Source organism: Rana temporaria, chromosome 7, assembly GCF_905171775.1.
Source record: "Rana temporaria chromosome 7, aRanTem1.1, whole genome shotgun sequence".
NCBI classification, from domain to species: domain Eukaryota; kingdom Metazoa; phylum Chordata; class Amphibia; order Anura; family Ranidae; genus Rana; species Rana temporaria.
In genome coordinates this window covers 20,317,874-20,332,766 of record NC_053495.1, presented here as the reverse complement: position 1 = coordinate 20,332,766, position 14,893 = coordinate 20,317,874, and the positions used below count along the sequence as shown (strand labels likewise).

The 14,893-nt window shown below is 47.5% G+C and overlaps 1 protein-coding gene across 2 annotated transcripts in view; it reads left to right on the top strand.

Annotated features, from left to right (window-relative positions):
- The window catches only part of CPNE9 (copine family member 9), a 350,416-nt gene that overhangs the window by 265,312 nt on the left and 70,211 nt on the right, over window positions 1-14,893 (top strand). For both annotated transcript variants that reach the window (XM_040359035.1, XM_040359034.1), the window contains one exon: window positions 7,264-7,367. In XM_040359035.1, the coding sequence (XP_040214969.1) occupies window positions 7,264-7,367 (104 nt within the window). The remainder of the gene's footprint in view (window positions 1-7,263; window positions 7,368-14,893) is intronic.

The following is a 14,893-nucleotide window of genomic DNA, read 5'->3' as shown; positions in this document are numbered from 1 at the left end:
AAAACGACTAGCTTTGCGACGGGAAACTAGACTAGCGGCGACGTAGCGAACGCGAAAATCCGTCGGGAATCGCCGTAACTCCTAATTTGCATACCCGACGCTGGTTTACGACGCAAACTCCCCCCAGCGGCGGCCGCGGTATTGCATCCTAAGATCCGACAGTGTAAAAAAATTACACCGGTCGGATCTTAGGGTTATCTATGCGTAACTGATTCTATGAATCAGCCGCATAGATAGAAACAGAGATACGACGGCGTATCTGAGATACTCACTCGTATCTCAGCTGTGAATCTGGCCCTTAAATTTTGAATTTCTGAATATAACTTTTTCCTTTTCATTACACACCTTATTTGTCTATACAAAGTAGTAAGATGATGGCTGGTGGGAGGGGCCAGCGTTTCTAAAGCTTAGATGAGATTGTAGTGATTAGGTTTACATCTACACTTACATCTTTGCCCTCCTGCCCGTTGCTGAAGCCTTTTGCACCACTGTTATGCCGCGTACACACGATCGGTCAAACCGATGAGAATGGTCTGATGGACCGTCTTCATTGGACCAAACCGATCGTGTGTGGGCCCCATTGGTTATTTATGTGCCCTGTGCACATCAGAGCACAGGGCATATCAGGGCATGGGGCACATCGGGGGAAAACATAGCACATTAGGACACGGGACACAGGGCCCAGGGCACATCAGGACACGTGGCACATAGAACATCAGGACACATAGCACATTGGGGCACAAGGCACAGGGCACATTATGGTGCACATTGTTTACCATCCAGCATGCAGAGTAGTGCGGGAAGCGTGTGTAATATGTTCTCTCTCGTGTCACGGCACTCACGCTGCTCCCCGGCAGCCCCTCCTCTCTTCTCGTCCATCCCAGATGATGTCACAAGCAAATGGGGATGGATGAGAAGAGAGGAGGTGCCGCCGGGGAGCAGCGTGAGTCCCGTTACAGGAGAGAGAACATATTACACACGCTTCCTGCGCTACTCTGCATGCTCGCTGAATCTCGATCTACCCGTCAGGTGCCAGCTGTCGGCGGTTGACGGGTAGATCGCCGCGGACCTCCGACTGAGCCATCGGCCCACCGGGAATCTCCATCCCTGGTTATAACCCTCCCTTCCTCTACCCAAAATGATAAAAAAAAAAGTTTTACCTGTTTAGTTCTCTTTTGGTGATCTCCATTTAAACAATTGAACCGTCTTTCGGGCGTTTGACTAAAGTTTCTACATTTAAAAAAAAAAAAAAAAGGAGCCGGATCACGTAGCGGATTTATCATCCGCATCTGTTTCTGATCACATCTGTCATTATATCAGCCGGAATGCAGAACACAAAATGGAATTTAATGAAAGTAAATGAATCTGTCTGATTCACTGCACTTTACTTCAACTCTCAATTATGAATCATTGTCTGTTTAGCCATTAATTGAGGTGAGGCGAGGAGGAGGGGGGAGAGGGGGAGGGGGGGGGACACTGAATACTGTCTGTGGAATATCACCGCGCAGATGTGTGCGCTCGCAGAGGACCGTCCGTCCGTGTGGTAAGAAAAGAGGACGTCTGTATGGATGTTATGTGTGATTGTGCAATGTTTTGAAGTGTTACTAAACCCACAACAGTAAAATCAGTGGGGTAGATTCAGTAAGATATGCGCATTTTTTACGTAGGCGCAGTGCACCGTTTTTGCCCTGCGCCCCCGCAAATTTTCTGCGCTACCCTCGATTCACGGAGCAGTAGCTCCGTAAATTGCGAGGGCGCTCCGGCAAAATGCCCGGCGTAAGCGCGCGCAATTTAAATGATCCCGTAGGGGGCGGGAATCATTTAAATTAGGCGCGTTCCCGCGCCGAGCGTAGTGCGCATGCTCCGTCGGGAAACTTTCCCGACGTGCATTGCGGTAAATGACGTCGCAAGGACGTCATTTGCTTCAAAGTGAACGTGAATGGCGTCCAGCGCCATTCACGATTCACTTACGCAAACGACGTAAATTTCAAATTTCGCGACGCGGGAACGACGGGTATACTTTAGCATTGGCTGCCCCTGCTAATAGAAGGGGCAGCCTTACGCAAAAAACCGCAGTACGCAAACGACGTAAACTGCGTACGCAGGGCTCGCGTAACGTTGTGAATCGGTGTTAGTATGCAATTTGCATACTATACGCTGACCACTACGGGAACGCCCCCTAGCAGCCATCGCAAGAATGCAGCCTAAGATATGCGGGCATAAGAGCCTTATGCCACGCATATCTTAGGCTGCAGTCGGCGTAACGAGCTTTCTGAATACAGAACACTCGTTACGCCCGGGCAAGTAAGCAATTACGCAGGCGCAATTGCTCTCTGAATCCGGGCCAGTGTGTATATGCAGTAAATCATGCTTGTTATACTCACTGTGCAACCTAAGGGGTTAATCCTCTGCATTGTGTAAAAAGGCTGTTTGATCCTGTCTTCTCTGATCCTTCCCTTCTTCCCACTGTCCCCTGATATTTCCTGATAACACAGAGTCTATGGAGTCAGGCTGCACATGCTCAGTTTGGTGTGTATTGCTAGAGAGTTGTTCTTTTTTTTCTTGGGAGGGTGCATGTGATCAGCACAGGGCCAATCGGCACTGTCCAGACAGAGGGTCAGTGCAGAATGAAAACTCCTCCTACAAGCTTTAACCAGACACTGATAGAAGTCACAAGACTGCTTTATACTGCTGATGAAAAAAGGGATTTAGCAGTTTATATTTACTCAAATAATTGCATTTCCATGTTCTGTGTACTGTGGGAGACCAGATATAGTGAATGCAGAGTCCTGGGTTTAGTAACACTTTAAGGATCAGCACACAACTGCTTCAACGTTTACTAAACCCTTGTTTTTATTTTTTATTTTTACTTCCCTCCACTGTGGCCCCAAACCTCGTCTTTTGGGGACCCCTGTCGGAGCTCGCAGCTCCTCCTGGCATCTGGAAGCCCCCTAGGAAAAGCGCTCCGCCTGGGGTTTACAGTGCACACCAAGTCCAGAATTTGCGTCCAAAGACACAGAATGCCGGACTCGGCCCCGCCCCCCACGTCATTGGATTTGATTGACAGCAACAGGAGCCAATGGCTGCGCTGCTATCAATCTATCCAACCAAGAGCCAAGAACCCCGGGCAGAGAGGTAGAGCACGTCTCTGCCCAGGGAACGATCTGGCTCAGGTGAGTAAAATGGTGGAGAGCCGATGCGCATGGCCGCCAGCCAAGATGTCCGCCAGCCACCCGCGATCACTCCACAGAGAGCCAGAACGGGAGTCTGTCAATGTAAACAGACAGATCCCCATTCTGACAGGGGAGTTAGAGAGAGATCTGCTGTTCCTAGGGATCAGAAACAGCGATCTCTCTCTCTACTATCCTCTACTATCCCCCCACTGTTAGAAACACCTCCCTAGAACACAGTTAACCCCTTGATCGCCCCCTAGTGTTAACCCCTTCCCTGCCAGTGACATTTATACAGTAATCAGTGCGTTTTTATTGCACTGATCGCTGTATTAATGTCACTGGTTCCAAAAAGTGTCCAATCTGTCCGCCGTAATGTCACAGTCCTGCTAAAAATCGCAGATCACCGCCATTATTAGTAAAAAATATTAATAAAAATGCCATGAATCCAGGCCCGGACTGGGACAAAAAATAGGCCCGGTCATTTAAGACTGAGCAGCCTGGGGGGGGGGGGAGCGCGACGGCACCCTGCACCTCTGGACCCCTTTACATTACACAGCACCCTGGACCCCTTTACATTACATAGCAGCGCACCTCTGGACCCTTTTACATTACACAGCACCCTGCACCTCTGGACCTTTTTACATTACACAGCACCCTGCAGCCCTTTACATTACACAGCACCCTGCACCTCTGGACCCCTTTACATTACATAGCACCGCACTTCTGGACCCCTTTACATTACACAGCACCCTGCACCTTTGAGCCCCTTTACATTACACAGCACCCTGAACCTCTGGACCCCTTTACATTACATAGCACCACACCTCTGGACCCCTTTACATTACACAGCACCCTGCACCTCTGGACCCCTTTACATTACACAGCCCCCCCACAGTTTGTTACACAGACACCCCCCTAACAGTTCTGGACCCCCTGCATGTTACACTGGGGGAAAATGTGACATGCGGCCCGCAGGCCACCGCGGCCCACCAGGCATATGCCCGGTATGCCCTATGGCCAGTCTGGGCCTGCATGAATCTATTCCCTATTTTGTTGACGCTACAATTTTTTTACCAAAAATATGTAGAAGAATACATATTAGCCTAAACGGATGAGGAAATTTTTTTTTTTACATTAATTTTTTTTGCGATATTTATTATTATTTATTATTTCAAAATTGACGCTCTTTTTTTGTTTATAGCACAAAAAATAAAAACCACAGAGGGGATCAAATACCACCAAAAGAAAGCTCTATTTGTGGGAAAAAAAAAGACATACATTTTTGGGGTCCAGCGTCGCACGACCGCACAATTGTCAGTTAAAGCGACGCAGTGCCGTAACGTAAAAAATGGCCCGGTCATGAAGGGGGCAAATCCTACCTGGAGGGCTGATCTGTGATCCCCGAAATGGTCAGATTCCCAGTGGGACGGGTTCCTGGCATTCCCTTCCTCTGTAGCGGTAAGGCGGGAAGCGGGATGTGGCCCCGCGGGTACAGCTGGCTGTGTGAAGCTCAGATTCTCAGACTTGAGCTAAACAAACACAAGATGCTGCAGAATAGACAGTCATTTCCAGCAATTATCGTCAGCCAGGCTAACACTTCATCAGCCTCTGTGTCACATCTGATACATATTAATTACACGAGTACAGGAGGTACAAGATGAGCCGCCACCGCAAAGAGCCCTCCGGGGCCAAAAAAGGAAGGAGATCACTGCTTACCATATGTGTGAGCATTCCCATGTGACATCTATATGACACAAACACTAAACCGTATCCATATTTTTCTAAATATCCAATACACCTATGTAAGCAGGTGCAGTTAGCCAGTCTGCCAGTAGGTGGCTCTGTTCCAGAATAACGTCTGGTTACAGTAAGTAGTGTCACCAAGTGCTAGGCCCTTTTAAGAGCCCCTCTGCAGTTATGTCATTGGTGAGTCAGGGCCCAGTTATATGCCAGGCTAGGAGGAGCTAGAGTTGCCACCTGTCCAGGATTCACCCGGACAGTTCGGGTTTGGAATCATGCATCCGGGTTTCAGACCGCCTGAAACCCGGACACATTATTCAGAATGGACTATGGCTTCCCAGCAGGGTTGCTGGCTGCAGTTGTCTAAGCCGAAAGTGTCTGTCACACTCCTTCACACTCCCCAAAGCCAGCACTAACAACCCCCCCCCCCCCCCCAAACACACACAGACGGGAGAGGAGAGAGGGCTCGATCTGTAGCTCTTCCCCCCGCGCCTTCCCCTCTGTGTCTTCCCACACTCCAATCCCCAGCTCCGTGCCTTTAGAAAAGGAAAGTTGGAGCCGGAAATGTAAAGTCCAGCAGCCTCAGGTACATCTGGATGAGAAGTGCTGACTGCCAAGGGGTGAGTGAGCTCACCATCCGTCCCTCTCTGTGACTGAAGTCTCCCTCTTCTCTCTCCTGCCTCTGAGTAAGTACACTAAGGCAAATCATGGTTCTCAGAGCACCCCTTACATCAGAGTTCCCCTTTACACCAGAGGCCACAGTGTTCCCTCTTACATCAGAGTCCTCTCCGTACACCAAAATTCTCAGTGTTCCCCCTTAAATCAGGGTTCCCAGAGCATCCCTTATGTTAGAGGCCCCAGAGTTCTCCCTTACATCAGAGTTTGCAGAGGCCCCCCCTTACAGTGAAAGGGAACTCTGTGGATTCCGATGTAAAGGGGGACTCTAATGTAAAGGGGGGCTCTTGTTATTAACTTCATATGATTAGAAATGTTATTTAATAGCAAAATATATGTATAGTTTATACAATTGAAAAAAAATTGCTGTGTGCCGCTAAAGTGTTCGGGTTTGACTTGAAGAAAAGGTGGCAACCCTAGGAGGCGCACTAGTGCCCTTGGGGTATGAGAGCCAAACACCCCACACTAGTACATATGTGACCAGCATGGGGAGGCCCAGGACTAGGGGGACCACATTTCAAAACTACCATTCAGGGACACCCTCCCTTCCCAAAAATTAGTTTGTGATGTAACGAATCACTGCACAGTGATTGGACACAAGAGGCGGGATTTATGATTTCTCCAATCACAAGCAGGGGGCGGGGATTGTGCTCCTCCAGGCATTCCCGGGCCAGGACAAGTACTGTCAGTGAGTAAAGCGGTGATGTGGCGGCCTTTTTTGGGGGCATCAGATTGGCCTGGTGGGTGGCTGTGTGAGTTTCATTTCGGGACACTGTATTGTCCTGGAATGAATTTGCCCGGGACAGACCTGAAAAATGCGGGACTGTCCCAGGCAATCCGGGACACGTGGTCACCCTACCCAGGACAGGACAGGAGAACTGCACCCAGGAGAGCCGGCTGTAGACTTCCTGACCCTTACACTATGGAAGTGGGGGGCTTGGGTGGGTTGCAAAAAGCCTTTTAGGATAATTACTTTCATCAATACCCATGAGTGTACCAGTGGAAGAGTGACCTGGTCGTGCGGCTCAGATGGCACATTGAGGTTTAATTCCTCTTTTAGTTTAAAGGGTTTGTAAACCCTCTTATTTTTTCACCTTAATGCATCCTATGCATTAAGGTGAAAAAACTTATGACAGTTACCGCCAAACCCCCCCCCCCCCCCCCGAGCCCCAACATTTTACTTACCTGAGCCCTGGAATGTCCCACGGCGAGGACACGCAATCTCTCTGCCCGGTGTTCTCGGCTCTTGATGGATAGATTGATAGCAGCGCAATGACGTGGGCGCCGTGGGGTCAGTCCTGCATTCGGAGGCTATGGATGACAAATGCTGGACATGGGAGCGCTCCCGCAAGGTATCCCCCCCCCCCCCCCCCCCCCCCGGGAGAGCACTTCAGTCATTTTTAGTTTGATTATTTTTATTTAGTTATTTATTTAGGAGCCGTTATGGGGCTTTGGTGAAATATCAGGGGTCTAAACAGGGGGAATCTGCACCACACGGGGTGATTAGGCACACCCGGCACACCCTGTGCGCACACGTCTTTGGTGCACAGTCTATTTGCCTTTAGTAATCAACTCCATAGTTGACATACATTTGTTACAAAGTATTTGTGTAAAAGTCAGACTAGCCGTGTCCTTATTCCATGATTGTAACCGTAGTGTTTTCTTTGTCTTTTAGGATATTGTTACTATGCAGCTGTGCGCCAACAAGCTGGACAAGAAAGACTTCTTCGGAAAGTCGGACCCTTTCCTGGTGTTCTACCGCAGCAATGAGGACGGAACGTACGTAAGACCGACAGTGTTGCCAACCGTCCGTATTTTTACGGACAGTTTGTAAAAACTGGCACTTTTTTCCCCTGTTCGTAAATATGTCAGTGGTTGCGGAAATGTGCCAGTAAAAATAAACCGAGATCGGTTCGGCTTGGAACTGCACACGGAGATTGGAGGCAGGGGGTGATTGGAGGCAGGGGGTGATGGTGGCTGCGGTGGCACCACAGAGGGGGATAGAGGCAGGGGGCAGTTGGGGCAGGGGGAGATTGGAGGCAGGGGGTGTTGGTGGCACCGCAGAGGGGGATGGTGGCACCGGAGAGGGTGGGGGATGGAGGCAGGGGGTGTTGGTGGCACCGCAGAGGGGGATGGAGGCAGGGGGCAATGGAGGCAGGGGGAGATTGGAGGCAGGGGGGTGTTAGTGGCAGGGGGCAATGGAGGCAGGGGGAGATTGGAGGCAGGGGGGTGTTAGTGGCAGGGGGCAATGGAGGCAGGGGGAGATTGGAGGCAGGGGGGTGTTAGTGGCAGGGGGTGATTGGAGTCAGGGGGTGTTGGTGGCACCACAGAGGGGGATGGTGGCATTGCAGAGGGTGGGGATGGAGACAGGGGTTGTTGGTGGCTCCGCAGGGGGAGATGGAGGCAGGGGACAATGGAGGCCGGGGGTGATTGGAGGCAGGGGGCCTGGGGGGGATTGGAGGCAGAGGGAGATTGGAGGCAGGGGGAGATTGTGGCACCGCAGACGGGGGTAAAGGCAGGGGGTGTTGGTGGCAGAGGGAGGGATGGAGGCAGGGGGTGATGTGACTAAATAATTTGCCCTTATTATATGGAAAATAACAAAAATATGTTTTTTTACCTTAAATCACATTGCTATTTGCCTAGCGTACTTGTTTGTCGCCTAAATCCTGAAATTTGCACCTAAAAATGTAATTCAGTAACTTTTGTGAAATGCCAGTAAAAACATGGCAGCGCCAGTAAATTTCGGGTGTCGTGCCAGTAAATTTCAATCTGGTAGGTTGGCAACACTGAAGACCGATCGAGGGGAATGTTTAGGGTACAGACCATGAAATGAAAGAAAACACAAAGCTGGCCATCGATAGGTAGAATTGTGAAGGGAACATCATAGGAAAGAAGGTTTTAAGAAATGTTGTTCATTCTAATCGTTAGTGGGGGTCAAATCGATGTTTTTTTTTTCGACCGTAGCGATGAGAAAATTAAAAGAAGCAGGTTGGAAAAAAATGATGAAACTAATTAATTTCTGAAGCCTCATACACACGATCGGATTTTCCGCGGACAAAGCGTAGGACTTTTGTCCGAAGGGCGTTGGCCGTGATCTTGTATTACATGCAAACAGCAAAGAATTGTTGGCCAACAAATACGAAACTATGTGGTTTTTCCGCTCTTTAGCGCCACCCTTTGGGCAACTTCTGCTAATGTTGTCTTATGGTTAGCATTGCTTCCGAGCATGCGTGTTTGTGCTTTGGATTTTTTTCCGACGGACTTCTGTACACATCATCGGATAATCCAACATCACAATTTTTAAAGAATGCTATCCCACATTTGTTGTCTGAAAATACGACAACAATTGACCGACAAACGGTCGGATTATCCGACAGCATCCTGCCATCACACAATTCCCATCGGATTGTGTGTACGAGGCTTAAAAGTGTATGTGGTTTTCATTCAGTAAGGCCCCATGGACACTTGTGGACCCCGAAGGTGCATCACAAGTCACACCATTTCCCAATCATTACTCTTCACACCTGCACTACTTTGGTCCGACTTTCATGTGACTTTAGGGCCATAGACCTCAATATAAATTCTCAAAAGTCGCATTACAAGTCACACCTGCATGATAGACATGCGACTTGTGTGCGAAAAGAACACCGGCAATGAAAATTAAATGAAAAAACCCAGTGGGCTGGGTCGATAATGTCACAAGGGGGCGGGGTCACTCGGTGATGTTATCAGATGGTCCCGCCTCTTAGTTATTTAAGAACTGTCAGGCGGCTGAGCTGTCAGACAGTGGGGGCAGACCTTTTTTTTTCAGGTCGGCGGTGGCGGCGGGCATCATGATTGAAGATGGGCCCGAAGGGCCTAGTATGGATCGGGGGGGGGGACCCCACGCTGTTTTATTTTTATTTTTTTCATTGTCTGCATGCTTTTGTTTACATTAATTTGTCAGTGGGGAAACCCACTGACAGTGGATGAGTCATCGGTTGTTAAAGTGATTGTAAAGTCTTCTTTTAAAAAATAAATAAAATAACAAACATGTTATACTTACCTCCTCTGTGCAGATCCTCCACGTCTCGGGTCCCTCTTTGCTGCTCCTGGCCCCTCCCTCCTATCGAGTACCCCCACAGTCAGCAGATTCCTACGGGGTCATATCCTACAGGAAAACTGCCGGGAAAAATAAGCGAGCAGGATCTCTTTTTTCCCGTCAGGAAAAAATCCTAGCCGGAAAACTGTTCGCCTGTATGCTTTTCCAATATGCAAAAAAAAAACACGCATGCTCGGAAACAAATCGACACATGCTCAGAAGCACAGAACTTCATTTTCTCTGCTCTTCTTATGCCACGTACACACGGTCGTTTTTTGTGATGAAAAAAAACGACATTTTTAAAAACGTCATTTAAAATGACCGTGTGTGGGGAAAACGTTGTTTCATGTCTTCTGAAAAACGACAAATAAAAAAATTCGAGCATGCTTCAATTTTTTATGTCGTTTTTCAAAACGTTGTTTTTTGTGTCATAAAAAATGACCATGTGTAGGCTAAAACGACGTTTAAAACAACGTTTTTAAACCCGCGCATGCTCAGAAGCAAGTTATGACGCGAGCTTGAATGGAACAGAGTGCCGCCGTATGTGCTGAACGTAACCGCGCTTTGCTAGAGCATTTTAAAAAAAACTATGGTGTGTAGGCAACGTCGTTTTTTAAAATGAAGTTTGAAAAACGTCGTTTTTTTTTCATGCTAAAAAATTACGTTTTTTTTTCATCACCAAAAAACGACCGTGTGTACGCGGCATAAGTCTTTTATGTTCTTGGCAGTCAAAAGTTCATCGAACTGACCATGTGTATGCAAGCCAGGCTTGAAAGGAATTCCGTCGGGAAAACCATTGTTTTGTTTTTTTCCCAACGGGAAAACCGATCGTGTGTACGGGGCATTAGAATTTCAATTCAAAATTCTATCCATCTATGGCCAGCTTAAGACTGGCACAGTGCCGATATCTTCTTTATCTCTATTTTTACATGATATGCCCACTACTGTGTTCCCACAGCTCTCACCTTGCGTTGTAACATATCTTTAAGGTGAGAGGGGTGGGAGCACAGTGGTGACGGGAAGTGATCACGAAAACTTTTTGGACTTGTTTATTGATTTATTAACTTTCCCATATGGATTTCACACTACCTTCAGACGAACTGTCACTTTAAACACAACTGTTTATTTGAATTTGTATGTCATTCACTTATATATTAGATTTCCTTTGTATTTAATACTGATATGGTTTGTATATTGGAATGATAGTAACTAGATATCACATGAATACGTGTAGGTAGATTCACAAAGAGTTAGGCCGGCTTATCAGTAGATAAGCCGACCTAACTCAGAATCTACGCCGACTTATGTTTAAGTGGATGCTCAAACAGAGATACGCTTAAACATATCTAAGATACGACGGCTTGTGCCGTCCTATCTTAGATTGCAATATTTTGGATGGCCGCTAGGTGGCGCTTCCATTGCGGTCGGCATAGAATATGTAAATGAGGAGATACGCCGATTCACGAACGTACACCCGGCCGACGCAGTACTTTTACGCCGTTTACGTAAAAGATAGGCCGCGTAAAGTTAGAGCTAGGCCCTAGTTGGAATAGTAATGTCAAGTATGGACGCCGTTCCCACGTCGAAATTCGAAATTTTTACGTCCACGTCAAAATCAATAGGCCCGTGCAGCGTACTTAGCCGCAATGCACGCTGGGAAATGTAGGCGCCCGGCGCATGCGCAGTCAAAAAAAAACGTGAAAAACGTAAGGTCAAGCGCCATTAACATAAAACACTCCCCCCTCAAACACATTTGAATTAGGCGCCCTTACGCCCGCCGATTTAGGCTACGCCGCCGTAACTTAGCAGGTAAGTACATTGTGAATCATGTACTTGCCTCGCTAACTTACGGCGGTGTAGCCTAAACACACTAAGCTACGCCGCCGTAACTGTAGGCACTTCTCTCTGAATCTACCTAACAGTGTGGATATTGTAAACAGTTATTTTAATGAGCACTGTAGATGCGTTCATTGAAATAGATGGTAGCGCTGCACTTATTTTAATTTAATATTCACAAAGCAGTGACTCTGACATTCACAAACATTCACTGCAAGTACATCTTCCAGGTGCATGTGTTATAAAATGGCAATGATTCATTCACCACCAACGAATGCATGGAGAAAGTCACATTCACTTCTTTATAGCTGCACTATATTACCAAAAGTATTGGGACGCCTGCCTTTACACACACATGGGGCCAGATCCACGTAGCGGATCGTAATTTTAGTCCGGCGTAGCGTATCGTAGTAACGCTACGCCGCCGCAACTTTGAGAGGCAAGTGCTGTATTCACAAAGCGCTTGCCTCCAAAGTTACGGCGGCGTAGCGTAAATCTGCCGGTGTAAGGGCGCGGAATTCAAATGTTAAAGATGTGGGCGTGTTTTATGTTAATTTTACTTGACCCAACGTAAATGACGTTTATTTTTAACGGCACATGCTCCGTCCGTGGGGGCATCCCAGTGCGCATGCTCCAAATTAACTCGCAACAAGCCAATGCTTACGATGTGAACGTCATTCTACGCAAAGCCCTATTCGCGAACAACTTACGCAAACGACGTAAAATTTAAAAAATTTGACGCGGGAATGACGTCCATACTTAACATAGGATACACCTCATATAGCAGGGGTAACTATACGCCGAAAAAAGCCTTCCGGAAACTACGTAAAAAAATGCGCCGGCCGTACGTACGTTCATGGATCGCCGTATCTAGCTAATTTGCATACTCGACGCAGAAATCGACGGAAACGCCACCTAGCGGCCAGCGTAAATATGCACCTTAGATCCGACGGCGTACTAAGACGTACGCCAGTCCGTTCTAGCCCAGCTTCAGGCATATCTTGTTTTGTGGAGCAAACTAGAAGTTACGCGGCGTATCAATAGTTACAATAGCCCTTTGCAGCTATAACAGCTTCAACTCTTCTGGGAAGGCTGTCCACAAGGTTTAGGAGTGTGTCTATAGTGTATGCCCCATAGTGTGCTCTGGGCACTGTGTACTATAAACAAGTAAAAAAATTTCCATAACATACTTTTTACTTGTTTTAATCCTTTGTTGCATTCCAGTGCTGATCTCCTCCAGCCTCTTTCAGCCACTTAGTGCCACCTACACGCTCAACCATTGGTGACATCGGTGGACCATACCTATGCAATGTCTTAGCATAGCTGCTTATTGTAACGGAATGGCCCGTGATACCCAGAGACTTTTGAAGGATGCTGGGTACTCCTGTGCCAGCTTCACCAATGACTCTTGTGTCTAGGGTCATCCTATGTCCAATAGGGGCATAGGATGACTGAGAAATTATATCTCGGATTACATGAGATGGGACAGTAATGATAATACATGTATTCCAGGATATCTTGAAATATTACAAGTGGTTTATTCTGACCCCAACAGGTCAATAGGACAGTATTCATTCATGTGGGGACACATACTGTTGAAGTGTTAATTGAGTCTGGCTCCTAAGATATTTCATTGTCTATTGTGCTAATTAAGTCTACCTGGGTGTAGTGATAAAGCTTGCTGTGATTGCATTCTATTGTCTATTGTGTGATGCTAATTACTGTTTTGTGTGAAAATACTATTGATGATAATATGCGATGTGACTTGGCACCCTCAAGGTCAGACGTCTGACTCATGTTTACTAAAGGAATGTGGATTATGTAGCAGGTGGGAATAGCTTATCGCGGAGTCAGAAAGTCTGTCTAAGATGTGGATTGAGGGGGACTCGTTAGCACCCCTTTGTGTGATGTTGTGGGTGGAGTGTGTCATTGTCCCTGTGATTACTGCAGCATGCTTTTTAGTTGCTAACTGTATAAAAAGCCTGAGGCCCTGTACACACGAGGAGACATGTCCGATGAAAATGGTCCGTGGACCGTTTTCATCGGACATGTCTCCTGGGAGCTTTTGGTCTGATGTGTGTACACACCATCATACCAAAATCCCCGCGGACAGAGAACGTGGTGACGTAGAAGACACCGACGTTCTCAAACACGGAAGTGCAATGCTCCCACGCATGCGTCGAATCAATTTCAGGACGCTGGTTACACGTCATAACCAGCGGACATGTCCGATTAGGTGTACTAACCATCGGACATGTCCGACGGACATCTTTCTAGCGGACAAGTTTCTTAGCTTGCTAATAAACTTTTGTCCGCCGGAAACCTGTCCGCTAGGCTGTACACACGGTCGGACATGTCCGCGGAAACTGGTCCGCGGACATGTTCGACCGTGTGTACGCGGCCTGAAGTTTACCATTAAAGTGTCATTCGTTTTGGAACCAGAGACAGAGTTGTGTGTGTCTCGCTTCTGGGGAAAATCCAATGGGTCCTGTCTGCTGGATTGTGGAGTATCGGATAGGCTGTCTTGGGTTGGTGGAATGGAATATCGTAAACGGTGTTAACCCCTGACCGTTACACTTATACTCACCACCAGACAAGCATGTGACAGGGTGACAACAAAGGAGCATCATTAGGGAACAGTTGTCACCCTGTAAGAGAAAGTGCCTGAAAAGGGACCTTCATCACAAGATCAACAGATATTTTTTAATAAAAGCTGCAGATTTTAAAAGACTCAAAGCAACTGTTGAGATTACATTAACGTGTTAACGCCTACATAAGGTTAGATCAGGGGCTGAATCTATCTTATACCTGATAATGTTATTAATTTTGGTATCTCTTAGGGCAGGGGTCTCCAAACTGCGGCCCAAGGGCCAGATGTGGCCCTTTGCTAGCCTTTATCCGGCCCTTGGGGCACTATTCCTCCCACTGACATGAGGCACTATTCCTCCCATTGACACCAACAATGGTGCACTATATTATCCACCGATACCAATGATGGGATACTATTCCTCCTACTAATAACTCCTCTTCCTATTGACCACCAACCCTGAGGCCATATTTGTTTTCACTGATGCTGGGCTTGTGACATTTTCTTCCCTTGCTGGCCCCAATCCGGCCCTCCTAAAGTCTGAAGGGCAATAAAGTGGCCCTTTGTTTGAAAAGTTTGGAGACCCCTGTCTTAGGGCAAGGGTCTCAAACTGGTGGCCCTCCAGCTATTGCGAAACTACAAGTCCCATCATGCCTCTGCCTGAGGGAGTCATGCTTGTAATTGTCAGCTTTGCAATGCCTCATGGGACTTGTAGTTTCGCAACAGTTGGGGGGTCGCCAGTTTGAGACCCCTGTCTTAGGGACTCTCTTGGTGAGATCTCTGCATTGAGTTTCTGATTCT